The following is a 19,026-nucleotide window of genomic DNA, read 5'->3' as shown; positions in this document are numbered from 1 at the left end:
GGGGGGGGGGGGGTCACCCCCCCCTCCTTCTGGCCACTAGTGCAATTGCAAAATTAATTTTGATGCGTGAGGGATATACTTAAGCGACGATGTTAACCATTGCTTCAATATTTATGCATGCATATATGTACTTGTTGGCATTTTGGGTGCCTCATTTCTACATCAAAAATGCTCAACCAGGTATGAGTTTATTGTATAAGTTATAGCTCGTAGTTTGTAAAATGTGGTTCTTTAGCAAATTTGTTTTAAATACGAAATAAAAGGTGTTGCTTCCAAGGTATGCATGATCAAAATATCCATAAATTATGTATGAGTCCCTTTTGCTGAGTGGTTATGCTATTTATTTGTCCATGACGTAAAAAGCGTAGGTTCACCCCTGATTAAAACAAGACTTTATTTTCATACTTTCATTGTATTTTGTTCTGCAATTTCAGTATCAAAGAGTTAACTAATTATTTCAGACACATTACCTGGAAAATGATTATTTGGTGCCAATGAGGTACGAGTCCCTTTAAGAATGACAAAGTGTTTTTACAATCAGCTAGATAACAAGTTCATTTTTTCCACATATACAAGATGATTTACAAGTAATCATCATATGTGTATTTTTGCTTCACTGCTATCTTGTAGGATGACTGGCTTATATACTACTACCGGGTATGTAGTAAAGTGACAACATGGCATTAATTACCAATAGCGTTTATTTTGTAATGCAAAATTCACCAGCCTTACATGTTTTTACAGTTCGATATTTTTTTCTAAAACATATACTAGTATTACTGTTTGAGGAAGGCATTGGCACATGATGCATGTTAACATTCTAAAATGCCTTGCAGCATTTTTAATGGTGTTTAGCTTGGACCAGCTCAAAACCAAATAATAGGGGTTGGAAAGTCTTTGGTTTAGGAGTTAAAAAGTCTTTAATATGGTTATTAAAATAATTCAACTAGGGGTTGAAAAGTCTTTGTTATAGGAGTTAAAAAGTCCAAACAGGTAGGGGTTGAAAAGTCTTTGAAATAGGGGTTTAAAAGTCTAAGGGTTGAAAACTGAAAAGTGTTCTTTTTTAGAAGGGTTAAAAAGCCTCTTGGGGTTGAAAGGTCCTGCTCCCCTGCAGAACAGTGTGTATGAAATAAACTATTATCTTAGGTAAAACATTTCATATGGATTTCCATCAATTAATTACATCTTCATTAAAAATCAAGAAAATGGTACATTTTCTGTGTAAAGGTACTGACAACCGAAATAACATTTTCAAGCGTAAAAGTGAGTATAGCTTCAAATGAAAAAATGAATAAGTTCTTAGTCGTTTGTAACCACAACTTAATCGATTAAAAATGGCGTCTGAGGAGATGAAACTAGTGTAAAGATATTTAAAAAATGGAATTTGTGTCACTGATTGAGTAAGAATACTTCAGGTAATTTTTGATATGATTTATTGCATTCAAATTCATTAAAAGATGCTTAAATCTTATCGCTAAGATATCAGCACAGAAGTATTAGCTTGGAATTGGATGGATACAATGTCAGGACACAGGTAAACAATAAAACAAAACTTCAAATATATTCCTAAATAAATAAATAGGTGTTCTTTTAAGAGATTTAGGAAAGTTGAAATATTTTCCCATTAAAATTTATTGCCAGAACCTCCAATTGGATTAAGCCCATTGCCAATGTTACCAATTGGAAGATTCCAATGGGACAATGTTCCAATTGGAGTTTTCCAATTTCCTGACTTTTCCCATATTGAATTGTGGGAAATATCCAATTGGAAAAAATGGTCGACGGGATTTTTTTTTACAAAAAATGATAAAAAGTACTATAAACGCACTTTTTCTAGATAACATTATAACCATTAATGATAATGATTGTTATTAATCACTAATTCCTTTTTTGAAAATGTGGGAGAATTTTCCAACAAAAAATGTTGGGCTGATTTTCCAATTGGAAAAACCATTTTTCCAATGGGAAGGCCATTTTCCAATGGGACTCCCATTGGAAAAGTTGACTTTAAATGCCAAAAAAACATATTTCTAAATTAAATTTCAGGAAACAAAAAATATCTCTTATTAGTATTACCTAACACATTTTAAAAATACAAAAATAAAAAACATTGGGTGAAAAATAAAAAAAATAAGTTTGCAAAAATTCCGGATTTGCAAACTTAATCCGGATGCTGTTTTTTAAAGTTTAGGGGAATGACTTAACTCTAGGTTATCTTAATTATGTTTGCAATAATACACTTCAATGGCAATCAATTTAAACTTAGATTAACAAAGATAAGCTTAACTACTACATTAGATTAATGATATAATTCAAAATTTTACGAACTACTTCTACTAATGTACCGGCATACATCCGAGGTTATTTTCGATAAATAAGGGCCGAGGAGTTCCGAATGGGCTATGGTACTGTTGCATATTATATTGCTTTCAATGAACAATCGCAATGGAACCGAGAACGCTGATCTCAGAAGCATACATACTTTATCGGCAGAATACTCTCATTATCTCGGAGTGCTCATAGTCCGCGTGAAATGCCTTAGGGCCAGTTTTCAACTTGGTTTTCAACGGGGTAAAATATTAATGTAACACCAGCCAAAAGCTTACAAAATTTACTCTCGGTCTTTTTAAATTCAATAGCTCCAAGGGTTTGTACCATTCTTAGTGTAATGTACTGTACTACCAATGCATATTCCATTAATTTTTCAATTTGAGTTCACACATTTGATACTTCCCATAATCCAAAATCATCTGGCGCTATCTGATACTGAAAACATACCTTGTAGTAGCTATGTACGACTTGCATTCCCGCATAAACAAATAGTATGATGAGATGGATCTTCCACGCGTCCTTGTTCACAAAGATCTCTTTCACGGTTCCCCAGACTGTCTGCGCCCTGCAACGAATACGTAGCAAACAATGAAGTAGACAGCGATATTATAAACAGTTTGGCTATCGAAAATATGCCCTCTGGCTGATATAACATATGTTGCGAGGTGAAGTACCGTCGCATGTTTGGTATATACATAATCGCACCGAATGAAAAAACAGTAAATGCCAAAATGGTAAAGAAAACATACACTAAAAAGTGAAAATCCCGAACCTGCACTTTTTGGCAGGTCGGAATAAACACAAGCTCGCAAGCATTAAATACATTCACCGTTAAAACAATTTGAGACCATCTCGCAAATATGTTGTTATTCACCAGTCAATTGTAACCACGGCCCCTACCCCAGGTACGGGTGTATACCAGGGATAGCCGGGATAATGGGTCGTGTTTTGCGTTCCAAGTGGCCCCAAAGTGCCGGGTAAATGCGGTGATTTGTCTTCGCGCCAAAAAAGCGGGGGGGGGGGACTAACCTAGGGTTCCTGGGGTGCGGTGGCATTTGGCGGGGATTTTACCAGCAGTGTGTACCAGCCGGGCGGGGATTTTACCCGGGGTTGGCTGGACCGAAAGTCAAAGTCCCCGCTATTTCCCGGACCTGGAGGCCTAGGTTACAATTGACTGGTGCATTAATTTTCCAAAAACGCGTTACTGGTCATTGTTATGATGTTCATCGCCAAAGATATTAACAGACTCGTCAAAACCGGCTCTGTCTGACGAGGCCGCCCCATCGTCGACTGCACCTGACGGTTGATCTTCCCGCATCCGTGACACTCGTATCTGTGGGCAGACACATATGCACGTATTTTAGAATGGTATATTATGCCCTCGTATTCTCCGTAATAGAAAATATTTTCTTAAAAGGACTAGACACCAGATGGTCCCAAAATCGGCAAATACATTTTTTCCACAGACTTAGCCTAGAATTGACAATATAAGCATGGGACCGATAACACATAACTTTACTTGATTTATGGTTTCCCAGATAACAGTGTGTATATTTAGCATGTGTAAGCCACATAACTAGTACAGTTATATGTACCGACGATTTTTTCAATTAACTTGGCTTTAAGTGGTAGACAAAACCTGTAAATGTCGTTTTGGAAAAATACGCAAAAACTGCTAAAGACGCATGTGTCGTAACTGATGTGATTCATCAGTAAGAAAGATCAAATGAGTTGTACAGACCGATATCAATTTAATATTAGTTTTTGAAAAATGTCTCTGTTTTTCTTGCAATTGTATCAGCTGGTGTCTAGCCCCTTTAAAGTCGGTGTCCCATCAACGCTGTATATAACTTTCTGGGCCGATTTTTACCTAATTTCAGATTTTCAAAACTTAAACGCCTTTTTTATTGTATGATATAGTTTAGAAAACTTATGATGGTTACAATTTATGCGTTTATTATTATTCCAAAGTTTCGTAAGTAATCAACCGATTTCTGAAAAGATAAATGTAATATATAATGATTTGTTAATTTCCCGTCTTTCGCGTTAAGCGGGAACCACGTCAACAATATATGCGTTAGTTTGGATATTAATAACAATATATTTGGGGCGGTCGGAGAAGGGGCAACCGGCTAGTTCAGTCGGTAGGACCAATGTGGCTCACTTGTAGGCGCGTTTATTGCATGGGTTGTGGGTTCAAGTCCTGGTAGGCGCATTTCTAAGTACTAGTATATCAAAAAGGTTCTCCTGTTCCGGGCGGTTTAAAAAGCAAAGACTCTTCCACATTGAGAATTATCAGAATAAGACGTAATACAATCTTGCAAAACAATGTCCCGTCTTCTCATTCTAGACGTAGGACATCAACTTTATATGCTTTGGTAAAGCTATTTTAGGTGACTGTTCGGCTAAGTCAGTCGGACAGATCGTCGTCGTTTCATTGTAAAGCGAGTCCATTTCACGGGTTGTGGGTTTGAGTCCCGGTCAGGGCATTTGTAATATATTGTATTAAGAATGATTCTCCTAGGCTTGGTTTAAAGATTTTCGTAAACATGGATCCTGACATTTAATTACACGTCACCTAGTCTGAATGTTAAAGGTAATTTATACAAATACGAAAGGTGTTCTCTTCAATATGGCCTTCAATTGTTATCATATTTAGACATATCACCGTACATGGTCGTTTTCCGGCGGAACTGGTGACGTAAGAAACACTCCAATGACTTGCAGTGCGATGTAGATGCCGGCAAGCAGGAAGAACACGCGTGGTACCCGGTCCAGCAAAGCCTGGTCAGTGAAGTAGCTGTAGAAAGGCTCAGATGTCTTAATTCATTTAAAATTACACTCTTATTTAAAATCAATACATACACATGTAAAACAAACATAAATTTTGAGTGATACACCCTCAACTACTTACTAAATAATACATTCATGGGAAACGTTAATTACTGTTAACAATATTAATTTATAACTGTGGATTTAATAGCTTAAAACGCAATCATATTAAATGATTGGTGAATGCTTAAAGATTTCCTGCGATTTACTATGGTCTCATAAGGTAGCAATACCAGGTGTTCTGCACATTTCTTTTAAATTAAACTAGGTATCTTTCATAATCATCATTATTTTCATTTGTTCATCCTTTTGGGTATATTAAAACAATTGTATTAAATATGTTAACTCTTAATGGGAGTAATAGTGCATCGATAAATACATGAAATACATTCTCAGAAAAATGATAAAAATCAAACTACTTTTCAATACGATTTACAGTTCTATCTTTTTAATATAATAGACGAGGCCAACATTTTGCGATTATTTCTTGGCGTGCTAGGGGTTCTTTCTGCTGACTAGTGTATTGTTTCGGTATTTTGTAACTGAAGAATATCGCCCTGTCTGCATTGTCTTCTAATGCCTATAAGTGTGTTTCAGAAGAAAAAAGAACTATGTAGAAGTAACCAGATGTGAATTTCAAGTGTAATTGTTAATATAAAAAGAAAATGCTAGGGATTTTTAAGAAGTTGAAGGACTTCTTTTGATATTTATTTTTAACTTTATGAAGTATTTAGATCAAGCTTGGCTAGTACAATCACTGCCACGTCCGTTATCAGCTAGATTGAGCAAAATACTAAATTTGTCAGTCTGCTGTGCTGCTGACTTCACGCTGCCAGGCTACCACGCTGCCAGTCTGCTAATGTACGCTGCCAGTCTGTTGGGCTGCCAACTTCACGGACATAATTTGCACTATCTTTTTGTAAGATGGGCATAAAACGCTGGGACGGCGTACGACACATAACGATGTGATGATGTTAAATCATGCATGGATATTATTTATCAACCATATTTTGTCCATGTATTATGTATGTGATATATCAGTTTTATGCCAGGCCCCAATTTTTAGAAACATCTAATGTCTCCTATAAAAGGAAGCTAAGCTCACAATTTTTCTTTCAATATATATTTACGTTATATATACATTCTCAACAGCCAGAAGGAGATCCATTCCTGATAAAAAATCTCAGAGAAAGAAGTGATTGACATAAGGTTCTGTGCTACAAAAGGAATCTCGTCAACACGTTTTGCACTTTTTAATGTTATTTCTGCATAATCACAGAATTGAATGCTTTAATATGCTAAGTATTATTCCATACTAGGAAACAACAATAGTAATTTATTTTCTTTAAACAATTTGAAGCAGTATTATCAACAAAGTGATACAACTTATTGAACAATCATTTTGACTTTCGCCACATTGAGGCATCAAAAATGGAGGTTGATTTACTAAAATGAAAAAATGTGTCTAAGTAGAATAATGGCCTTGCTTAAAATCTACACAACAAAATAAATATGAAAAAAGTCAACGAACTTCTTGTACATGCATCGTAAAAATACTCACTCGTTGTCGTTGATCTGTATGTTGTCGGGGTTAATGTAGTATGTTATAATGAGATTAAACACAAACGCCCCGAGCCCAAACCCGCCCACAATCAATCCAACGGCGAGTGCTGGACGGGCGGGCATCCACTGCAAGAAATCAAGCAACAAAGGGATATACGAAGTTTAGGGCTTGGAAACAGCTTCTGCGAAATTTACAATTCATATTTTTTAAAGTCTCCAGACGAAATTATGAAAAATTGGATACTTCCTACAAATATGTTGAACGTTTGTTAAATTGCAGTTTTATTGTGATGAAGGTCACAAGCTGACATGTTTGAAATAAAATAAGTCATGATATGTAAAGAAAAGACAAAGGCTGTCGGTCAGATTTACAACATATATTTACCTACATAACTAAATAACAAATAACTCCCCAACATTTAAGCCACATTAGGTGTGGCAAACATACACACCAGCATCCTGCGGCCTGGTACTGTATCTGATAGATAGCATGGGCAAGCGGAGCGAACGCCAAAGCTCGACCGTGTTTTGTTTCTATTAAAGCTTTAATTTTGGGTCTTACTGTGCATGAACATTTAGTCATAGCCAACAATTTTCTACACAACCAAAATTGACGACGCTGAATACACTTGTACCGAACAAACCATGAGCGAAAACTCACAATTATTCACTGTAAAGGACATTATTTGAAGGTTATGTGAATGAAGGTTATTTGAAGATCCGAATGTTGGTTCCTACAGCCTAGTGGTTGAGCGTTCATTTCAAGTGCTGATAGTTGGGCGTTCAACATTTGCCACACCCAGACCACGGTGTACCTCATTCCGCTTCATTCACTCCTCTACTTTCTGTACTTGACTAAGAATGGCAGTCACTCTTATATAATGCCACTAATGATATGTTTGCACAAATTTAGGTCATATGGCATCATGGCGAGGTCAAATGGAAAGTGGCAGATAATTACAAAGTTTAACAAACCCGAATGTTTACGAACCTTAGCAGCGTTCTGTACCGGAGGTCCATACGCCATAAAGGTTCCCAAGTTGGTAATGAACCCGTATGTGAGAGCCACTATGTACAGCGACCGCTGGATTGCGAAATACGTCAGCAGTACACCAGAGCTGAAGACACAAGACAGCGAAACTAATCGGTGGAATGGCTTGATAAATGTTGAGACAAGTGTAAGATTATTGCCATACAAACATTTTTAAGCCACTAGTAGACTCGTTTTCCAATGAACTCGTGTTCAACTGACCGTTCAAAACGGTTATCCCATCATTTATCGGTCAAGCTATTTTTATATATGATTGGTCTTCTTCTCTTGTTTGTATTTGTGACTTTTTCGTGTACGTGGTATTTGTACGGTATTATGTACCATGTTCAGTGTAGTTCGGTCGCTAAAATTCTGCCTCTTAACAGGGCTTGATTTTTAACTTTGGCTACTAGGCTTGTCCCTGTAGTTTTCATTGCATGATTGTTAAACTAAGCCAGCCCTCATTTGTGTACAGCGAATTTTGAATGGCGAATTACGTCTTCGTCACACCAATGCAGTAATAAACAGAAGGGATAAACTAAACGGAATACACGCTTGTAAAACTCCGTCACCGCAACTTAAGTACAGCGACTTCTGAATGACGAAATACGCCAACACTGCCTAGCTGTGAAAATAAACGGCAGAGAAGAAAAATAAGCGGCAAAATAGCTTGGTATATTTGATAACCGCATTTTTGTTCGATAATGGCTATATATTTTGATAGTTGTCACAGCGGGATTGGAAATTGACTTTAATAATGCTTACGGTAAAACAGCAGGTTCAAGAATACATGTAAAGCACTTATTTTATTTTAATTTTCAGGCATTTTCTTTTAATTGTCAGGACCATGGGATCGGAGCCATACCGATTGGTCCTTATACAAGTTACATTTATAAAATAAAATAGCATCAAGTAATCAGAAGTTTCCACTCATTCTTATGTGAATTCTTACAACACACGAAAAGCGCAGATGGAAGCATAATCTAGGTAATTTGATGGTATAGAATTTGATTAATAGTTTGACAAAGTAAAGAGCAGATAGTGCATGAAATACTTACGTGTGCACATTAATCAAGTGTTGTCTCCCGTATAAATCCTGGATGGGATACACAGAGATGACGGATCAGGGGTTTCCATTTATTATCAACCAAGCCTTAGTGTTTGAAAAAGTTGAAAAGTATCGTAGAATGCCATGCCAAACCTATTTTTATAATATATGTAAAATGTGAATCATTTAAATTTATGAAATAGTTTCTTAAATATGTGTATTTTATATTTACTTTAGGAGAGGGAACATGGAAAATGAAAAACAGAAGGGCCAGGTGCCCAATGAATAGTGGGAAGCTTTCGAAAGTTAAGAGGCCTTTAATCTGAACAAATTTATCCGAAAAGGGGAACTTTTGCAAACCTTTCAATTATCAATTTGAAGATTTGTAGCACAAACACTGCAATTTGAAAAACGATTTAAAAAAAAAGTTAATGAACTAAAACGAAAAAGGAATTAAGGTGTAACAAGTTGTAAGGAAACAACAACAAAAAGGAAGTGTGTGATGATCGATTGCGACAATAGTATACATGACATATGGAACGTTGATGAGATCGATCAACAGATTGACATTCCAACCCGAGTAACCTAAGAGTCAACTGCTGGCTTTTAAAGCTGCGCTCTCACAGATTGAACGTTTTGACAACTTTTTATTTTTTGTCTTGGAACGAGCCAATTTTTGCGAAAATCCATGGAAGGCAGTTATATAAGACTGATGACAAAAAATTAGAACGCAGATTTTTATATACATGTTCAAAAATTGATGTTTTATGCCTATTTCTTAAACCGTTAGTGACGTTAAAAATCTGCTATCTGATGTTTTGTCAGCAGCATTATATCATTGGTTGGCAGATATTTACGCAAAAATTTGCTCTTTTCAAGACAAAAAATAAAAAAGTTGTAAAACTGGTAAATCTGTGAGAGTGCAGCTTTAACATAAAGTCGAACAATGCTTTACTGGGGATTCGAATTCCGGTGAATAAGTCAGTGAAAAGGTTGCTAAAACAGTAAACAAAGCATTGAGATCGTCAAGGACAAATGAAAAATGTATTCGAAAAGAATAAAGGACCGGGAAGCAACAACAACTTACAGGAACCACTGGTTGAAATTATGATGTATGAGCAATTAAAAATACCACAAAAATTGAAGACGCCAAAAAGCAAAATCAGAATTTTATGATTAATCAAGCCATGTATGCAATCCAGAACGACAAACATATAGTTACTCAACAAGTGGCCGAGTATGAAGGGGTAAACTTTTAAGATAATGGCAAACAAAATAAACATTTGGAACGGCCAAAGGAAATATATAATTGAAAAAGAACTGGTTTGAAATTTCTGAACGTTGTGCGACTCGGAAAATAACATCAGCGGAAAGAGACTGTTCGGGGAAGAATTTACTGAAAAAGTAAAGACACTGAATGCCACACAGGTCAGTTTAGTTCTCTAACTAAGCGACTCCTTTTTAGAGAAACGCCATGGCAATAAACAGTTGCCCAACCTTAACCAATACAACAAGAAACCCCATGTATCAAAACAAACAACAATATCATGCCGCACATGCTTCGAAAATATCAGGAAATGCTGCCAACAGCTTTCGAAAGCAATATCCAAAACAGCAATTTCCTCGGAGTTAGCCAACACTGGACCAAGTGTTATAAGTACATTTCGATCAAAATAAAATTTAAATTTTCAATATACATTGACAAAAACATTGACAATTTCAAAGCAAGAAAAACTAGGATATTAATTAACAACTGGACTAAGACAACGAACAATAATTGGATTTTTAAAAATGTTTATGGGAATTCATAAGAACTCAATCGATATCCATTACAATCCAGTGTTCACAAACGTTTAAAGTTTTCGGACACTGAACAGCAAAAAATCCAATCCAATATAAATAGATTGGCACTGATGTTATTGACATGGTTTAAAATCTTCCAAACCAGGTTAATTTATAAGTAATATTTTTATTTGGGAAAATAGCTTATTGAGCTGATGTTTCTTGTAAGCATATACCCCACTTTAAATAAAGATACTTGTATCTTGTATATTGTATTTTCTTCATTGCAAAGAACGATTACAAAATAGAGTAATACAAATACGTCTCAAGATATCCCGACGCTGATGCTTTGCAATTGATGCTCTCTCATTGAAATAGAAAGATCGTTGCTTCTACTGTTTTCCTTTCCAGTCTCATTCTCAAAGAGCTGCAGAAACTGAAAATGTATGTCGGGGAAGCGGTTCTACTGGCTCCAATTGGGAAAACAAATAACTAGTGGCCAAAAAAGTTGGGAATTCTATTGAAACCATACATGCAACTTACGACAGCACGGCGAATTCTCAGAATGACACAACAATCCAGATGCCCGGCATCCATTGAAAATTATGAAACTGGCAGCGTTCCTATAGTATCATGGATATTTAAGGAAACAAATTTAACTGCAGATACTAATGGTGTAATTTTATGTTTGTGGCGAAAATCTACATAAAAGACATAAGCATATTTCTCAACAAATGGTTTTCTTTAGTTCTCAACGAAATGTTGATCCATTAGCACCTACTAGGATTACTTTTATTACATTTCTAACCAGCATTTAAATCAATGAAATATTCAGCCATCTATATTGCACTATCGGCAGTTAATCAGTTTTAACTATGTGCAAAGGGGGACATTTTTGCTAGTTCACATGTAGTTAACAAATGAAATGTATATTTGAACTGAGGTCGCTTATCCCTGAACTGAATTGCAAAACATTAAAGATGCACCCTTATTACCAATTAAGATTTACCACAACTAATAATATTGTTTGAAAGAAATCAGGATAAAACTCGGTATTTCTTTCTAATAAGACTATAGTAGACCAATGTTAAGCTTTAACCATTCACCAATCTTTTAATATTTTTGCGCTTTCTGTTATTCAATACACGGTTACAATCCTGTTATCAATCATTTATATTTTCCGTAAATGCATTATTTAGCAAGTAGTTAAAGCCTTATCAACCAATATTGATGTTTGTTATACATGTGTATGTATTGATTTGGAATAAGAGTGTCACTTTAAATCTTCACACTCTGATAAAACATTGCTGACAAGGATATTATGTGTGCTATTTTTAGTATTAACTGCCCATATATGTCAATCCTTACATATGATGAATGATAATGACACATCGTTTATTAAAACAATCTAGACCAGGGTATCACTTTCCTCCAATTTAACTAATTTCATATCCGAACAATGATAAAGTTTGCATTGTGACGACGTTTAAAGAATATCTATCTAGAATACAATAATTACGGGGTTCACGGTTAGTATTTCAAAAGCTACACAAAAGAGTTTCAATAGAAACAATCGCTCGCTGTACAGAGCAATTCTTAAATAAGGCTGGATTGGCATTACATTACAAAAACTAGAAGCGCCGCAATGCGACGAAACCAGGTTTTTGTTATGGGCAATCAGAAATTATAGCCAATTAATTTGTTGTATGAGCAAGTTCAATCTGGAGCTTCATATAAGCTATATTCACACTAAGATTCATCACTATCCATCAATTCTTACTAAGTTGATGGGCAGAAAAACATTTTTTCTATTTTTAGGAACAGTGACCTTGACCCCACCTCCCAAGCTAGCTCTTTACATCAGCTACCTTCGCTCTAAGTTTCATCAATATCTATCAATGCTAACTAAAGTTATTGGACAGAAACCATTTTTCTATTTTTAGTAACAGTGACCTTGACCCCACCCCCTCAAAAGAAATTCCAAGCTTGCTCTTCACATAAGCTACTAGTACCTACACACAAAATTTCGTCAATATCTATCAATCCTAACTAAAGTTATTGGGCAGAAACCATTTTTAATTTTTTAGTAACAGTGACCAAGACCTTAGCCCCACCCCCCTCAAAAGCAATCCCAAGCGAGCTCTTTACATAAGCTACCCACACACCAAGTTTAATCAATATATATCAATACTATCAAAAGTTATTTAGCAAAAAACATTTTTCTATTTCAAGTAACAGTGACATTGACCGTAGCCCCTCCCCACTCAAAAACAATCCCAAGCTAGCTCTTCACATGCTACCTACACACCAAGTTTCATCAATATCTGTCAATCCTAACTAAAGTTATTGGGCGGAAACCATTTTTCTATTTTCAGCAAGGCCTAAAAAAAATACATTTGGTTCGGGTTACCCGACCCTGTCTACAGAATAGGCGCCGACCCTACCGTTTTTAAAGTCAATTTGAAAAAAAAATGAAAAAGTAAAAAAAAAAAAAAAAAAAATCTTTTTTTTTAATTGCTTTTCACTTTGTAGTTTAACACCTTAAATGCTAATACAGAAGATAACTTTAACACCATTATCCAATGATAAAAATTACATTCTTATATAAAGCCTAATAAATAAATAAAAAAGCCTACCTACCCTACCTGTTTTTGAAAAGGTTGACCCTAACCAAACAATTTTTTTAGGCCTAATTGTGACCTTGACCTTAGCCCCTCCCCACTCAAAAGCAATTCCAAGCTAGCTCTTCACATGAGCTACCTACACACCAAGTTTCATCAATATATATCAATGCTAACTTACGTTATTGGGCAGAAACCATTTTTCTATTTTAAGTAATAGTGACCTTGACTTTAGCCCCTCCCCCCTCAAAAGCAATCCGAAGCTAGCTCTGTACATAAGCTACCTACACACCAAGTATTATCAATATATATCAATGCTAACTAAAGTTATTGGGCAGAAACCATTTTTCTATTTTAAGTAACAGTGACCTTGACCTTAGCCCTCCCCCCCTCAATAGCAATCCCAAGCTAGCTCTTCACATAAGCTACCTACAAACCAACTTTCGTCAATATCTATCAATCCTAACTAAAGTTATTGGGCAGAAACCATTTTTCTATTTTTAGTAACAGGCGACCTTGACCTTAGCCCCACCCCCTCAAAAGCAATCCCAAGCTAGATCTTCACATAAGCTACCTACACACCAAGTTTCATCAATATCTGTCAATGCTAACTAAAGTTATTGGGCAGAAACCATTTTTCTATTTTAAGTAACAGTGACCTTGACCATTTTTCTATTTTAAGTAATAGTGACCTTGACCTTAGCCCCTCCCCACTCAAAAGCAATCCCAAGCTAGCTCTTCACATAAGCAACTTACACACCAAGTTTCGTCAATATCTATCAATGCTAACTAAAGTTATTGGACAGAAACCATTTTTCTATTTTTAGTAACAGTGACTTTGACCTTAGCCCCACCCCCACAAAACCAATCCCAAGCTAGCTCTTCTCATAAGCTACCTACACACCAAGTTTCATCAATATCTATCAATGCTAGATAAAGTTAGTGAACAGAAACCAATGTTTGACGACCGCCCGCCCGCCCGCCAGCCCGCCCGCCCAACGACAACCTCATTCTAATAACCCGGTTTTCGTTGAAACCTGGTTAACAATTATGTACGGGCTGCATTCACTAGCATTGCAAAACAAAGAGGTTTAACACTGAAGTCAATCATTGATACAGCATGTTTTACATTTATTAAGGATTGTTGGGATAAGAGTGAGGTTTGTGCACACAAACTGGTTTAAACACCCAGTAAATTTACATTTTACTGACCGTTCCAAGGCGGTACCTAACAATTATAATATAATATATATGTAGTATGTATGCATTGTGCTGTTTGTGGAATTTTGTGCTGTTCTTCTATGTTTCTTGTCTGTGATTTTGTGTTCTATGTCTTTGGCGTTTGCCCAGTGCCACTAAACTGGGTTTATGTTTAAACTTTTTGCTACTGAGCTTGTTTATGTAGCTATTGAGTTCTGCTTCATCATTTGCACGGTTTCATAATGAACCGCTACAAAAAGAGATCATTCATATGCTGAAAAGTTGCTGCAATTATTTCAAAACAATTAGAATTTACAAGTGGAGAACAATACATTTTATGTGCTTTGTTGTCATTTCCATTGAATTGTGCCTTGCATGTTATGTAATCTAGAATAAAAGCCATATGGTGCTGTTTTGTTTTGTTTAGCATATACAGTAGAAACTCACTAAACCGGACAAGGTCCGGACTGGGCAAAATTTCCGGTTTAGTGAGGATTCCGGTTTAGTGAGGATTTGATGTACGGAGTACGTTTACTCAAAATTTTAACTGAGTTAACCTTTAGACATGATTAAAGCACATGCAAAAGTGATAAACATAATTAAACATTTCTGCGTTTTTATAATCATCTTTTTTTCCAAGTCTTAGAATAAAACAACTCACGAAAATAACCTGTAGTACAATATTTTACACATTAACTACTCTAAACTTCTGTGTATTCCATCAAGGAGTTATACGGGAGACACAATTGAAGGGTTAAACGATGCTTATCGACAAAGAAATATGAAAACTTCTGGAAGAATATCATACCTCCCCACCCTTCTCTGTATATGGGGTGAGTTCATTCGCTTATATTAAATATGTTGGTGTGGACTTTAAAGTGGCACTCTTATTCAAAATCAATACATGCACATGTATAACAAACATCAATTTTGACTGATGACTCTTTAACTACTTACTAAAAATGCATAGATGGAAAATATTAATTACTGATAACAAGATTGTAACCGTATAAAAGCAGAAAACGCAAAAATATTAAATGATTGGTGAACGCTAACAGATATTGTAGTCTACTTTAGTTTTATAATGTAGAAATACCGTGTTTTATGCTAATTTCTTTCAAATTCAACTCGGTATCCTTCATAAGAACCATTCTTTTCGACATTTATTCATCCTTTTTGGAATTTTAAAACAATATTATTAATTGAGGTAAATCTTATTTGTGAGTAAGAGTGCATCTTTAAATATTTGGTGTGAATTTTATAGATTGATTTGCCTTATCAGTATAGCTACGTGATCTCTGTGTAATCCCTCCAGTAGCTTAGTTTAACCTTTCAAATTACCAGGAAAGAGATCATACAGTATAATACCATTGATTAAATACACGTACATACATTTATGATTTATGATTGACCACTAAACCAAAACAGCCCTTACCAAAACAGCACACACCCAATTCCAACAGCGATTCTCACGCCGTGGTTCCGTTCTATGTAGCTTCCAGTGATGGATCCTATTGGCGCGGAAATGGCGGCTGCGTTCATGATCCACGAGTTCTGGGTGTTTACTAGCCAAGTCTCTTGTGTCCGGTTTCGCAGGTAAGACATGATGTAAGGGCTGATATTGCCTTGCAAATCATGTTTAAAAAAATTAGGACAAGGAATTAGACAATCTCAACATAGCGATTACTTCCTTTAAAGGCCTAGTTTAATCCTTCTATAAGTGACCCCACCCCTCTAACCGTGTATTATACACAAACGCTGTGTATTGATCTTAATCTAATTGCCTAATTGTCTTATCAGATCTCCGATCTGAATACCTTCCTGTGCAGTTTTGGAGGTTTTATTAAAGAAATGAACCCTAAATGGCCCTGAACCAATAAACAAATAAACAGGAAATTGGCCCTTAATGTGACATCAGTGCAATTAGCATGAGATGCACAGCAGGGGATTGTCATGCCAAACATTCTTCAAACTAGGCCTTTAACTGTACAATAATCACTGCTGTCACGCATTTCACGTGACGATGGTCGATTTCACGTGACTTCCTTCAAACAATTTTTTGTTCTTTCATTTTATTAATATATATATATATATATTAATTCATTTTAACAACGTTAGTTAATGGAACTTGTTAAAATACTCTTTAAAAACGTGTAAAATAAACAGTTAAGAAAACTTATTTTAATGAAATCCATGTATTGAAGGCAGACATCTTGGCTGCCCTTTTAGGGAAATAGCTGTATGGAATATTGGGGTGAACGAAGGGTGGGATCGTTGATAAGCATCGGGTGACTTGTGTTGATTGTCCGAACCCATCGGTCAAACATAACATTGTATGGAATGATATTGCCTGGAAATTACCTTTGGGTAGGGAAAGCGGGAGCGGTACGAATTCAAGGGTACATGTATTTGTTATTGATTACAAACTGATTTGTTCTTGTCAAAACATACATAGTTACATCGGGGCCTACGGCAGCACAATTTGACGAAAGTGCTCGATATTCCTTGTCTTATTCAGATCAGGTCTGTTATTGCCTGCAGATACAATTTTAAGTTTTTTTAACTGCTGTTAATGATAGACATGCTCTTTATGTTGATTTGTCTGGTTAATTGGCGTAACAAATTTGAAAGAAGCGCTGGGATATAGGGAAAAGGGGATATGGAAAGGGTTAACAATACACGAGTTCTTGTTGCACATGCGTAAACTTGGTAGAAAAGACTTACCGAATGCATAAAAACTTCCTAGACAAAGGTGTATAAGGAAGCCTCCGAAAATAACAATATTCCGTCGAGCCGTGTACGTCATACTTTCAAACATTTTAATTTAGCTCACGTTCGCCTTTATTTATTTCCCCACTTTTTATTTCATATAATGTTTATTTCTCAAAGTTTATTTTTACGTTATGGACAAATAATTGTGTGCGCTTTAATAACAAACGCATACGATTTCGCATGAACATTCAATGGTCAGGGGCGTAGCTAGACCTCTATTCATGTGGATTCATAATTGTGTTACGAGGTTTTGGGGTATGCCCCCCTCGGAAAAAAAATGAAAACCATTGTGCAATTTGGTGCATTCTGGGCGTTCTGATGTGCTTTATTTAGTACTGAAAAATGAGCAGTTTTAGGATCATGTAGTACAGTACGCATACTGCAACTTTGGCTGTTTTTTTATGTTTGTTTGTTTTTTTGTCAGAATCATGTGGACTAAGCCACGTGCTCGCGAATATGCAGCTTCGCATACTGCAACTTTGGCTGTTTTTGTTGTTATTCTTTTTGGGGGCAGAATTATGTGGATTCAGCCGCGTACTCGCATATAGGCAGCTACGCATACTGCAACTTTGGCTGTTTTTTGTTTGTTCTTTTTGGCAGAATTATGTGGATTCAGCCGCGTACTCGCATATAGGCAGCTACGCATACTGCAACTTTGGCTGTTTTTTGTTTGTTCTTTTTGGCAGAATTATGTGGATTCAGCCGCGTACTCGCATATAGGCAGCTACGCATACTGCAACTTTGGCTGTTTTTTGTTTGTTCTTTTTGGCAGAATTATGTGGATTCAGCCGCGTACTCGCATATAGGCAGCTACGCATACTGCAACTTTGGCTGTTTTTTGTTTGTTCTTTTTGGCAGAATTATGTGGATTCAGCCGCGTACTCGCATATAGCCAGCTACGCATACTGCAACTTTGGCTGTTTTTTGTTTGTTCTTTTTGGCAGAATTATGTGGATTCAGCCGCGTACTCGCATATAGGCAGCTACGCATACTGCAACTTTGGCTGTTTTTTGTTTGTTCTTTTTGGCAGAATTATGTGGATTCAGCCGCGTACTCGCATATAGGCAGCTACGCATACTGCAACTTTGGCTGTTTTTTGTTTGTTCTTTTTGGCAGAATTATGTGGATTCAGCCGCGTACTCGCATATAGGCAGCTACGCATACTGCAACTTTGGCTGTTTTTTGTTTGTTCTTTTTTTGGCAGAATTATGTGGATTCAGCCGCGTACTCGCGTATATGCAGCTACGCGCCTGCACTTGTTAAAGGTTTTGCAACCTTGCAGTTATCATCAACTATCTAATCAATACGTGTAGCGTATCAATGCAACAGGAAGTGGACAGTGTTTGTCAACACAAACTGCACGTACGAATAGTTTGTTTTTTTTCAATAGGAATGTAATAATTTAATGGATTTTTACTTAACTTTAATACTTTAGATTTTATTACAAGTTCAGAATTTATTTACAGAATATCCAGAAGGTCATAGACCCTGTGAAAAAAATAAATACACTATAATTTTAAAAATTCAGTTATCAAACAAAGTATGTAATTTTTGTTGTATGTATATGCTGCCTTTAACTACTGACACTAGTCTAGCAAGATAGCCTTGTTGTTAAATTTGACTGATATGCAACTATATATACTATATGCAACTACATGTATATATAGAGTATATGCAACTATATATACTATATGCAACTACACGTATATATAGAGTATATGCAACTATATATACTATATGCAACTACACGTATATATAGAGTATATGCAACTATATATACTATATGCAACTACACGTATATATAGAGTATATACAAGTATATGCAACTACACGTATATATAGAGTAT

At 36.0% G+C, this 19,026-nt stretch overlaps 1 protein-coding gene across 1 annotated transcript; it reads right to left on the bottom strand.

Moving 5' to 3' along the window:
- Positions 1 to 2,715: 2,715 nt before the first annotated feature.
- Positions 2,716 to 17,335, bottom strand: LOC128219342 (uncharacterized). Its single transcript, XM_052927151.1, has 7 exons — positions 17,132 to 17,335; positions 15,843 to 16,032; positions 7,718 to 7,844; positions 6,725 to 6,852; positions 5,005 to 5,131; positions 3,537 to 3,664; positions 2,716 to 2,896 (listed from the first exon to the last, which is right to left on the bottom strand). The coding sequence occupies exons 1-7, from the start codon at positions 17,223 to 17,225 to the stop codon at positions 2,716 to 2,718; spliced, it is 975 nt and encodes a 324-aa protein (XP_052783111.1). The 5' UTR covers positions 17,226 to 17,335.
- Between the last annotated feature and the right edge of the window lie 1,691 nt (positions 17,336 to 19,026).

The sequence above is a fragment of the Mya arenaria genome, chromosome 15, assembly GCF_026914265.1.
Source record: "Mya arenaria isolate MELC-2E11 chromosome 15, ASM2691426v1".
Classification (NCBI taxonomy): Eukaryota; Metazoa; Mollusca; class Bivalvia; order Myida; family Myidae; genus Mya; species Mya arenaria.
The sequence above is the reverse complement of the archived record's forward strand: the minus strand, read 5'-3'. Positions and strand labels throughout refer to the sequence as shown.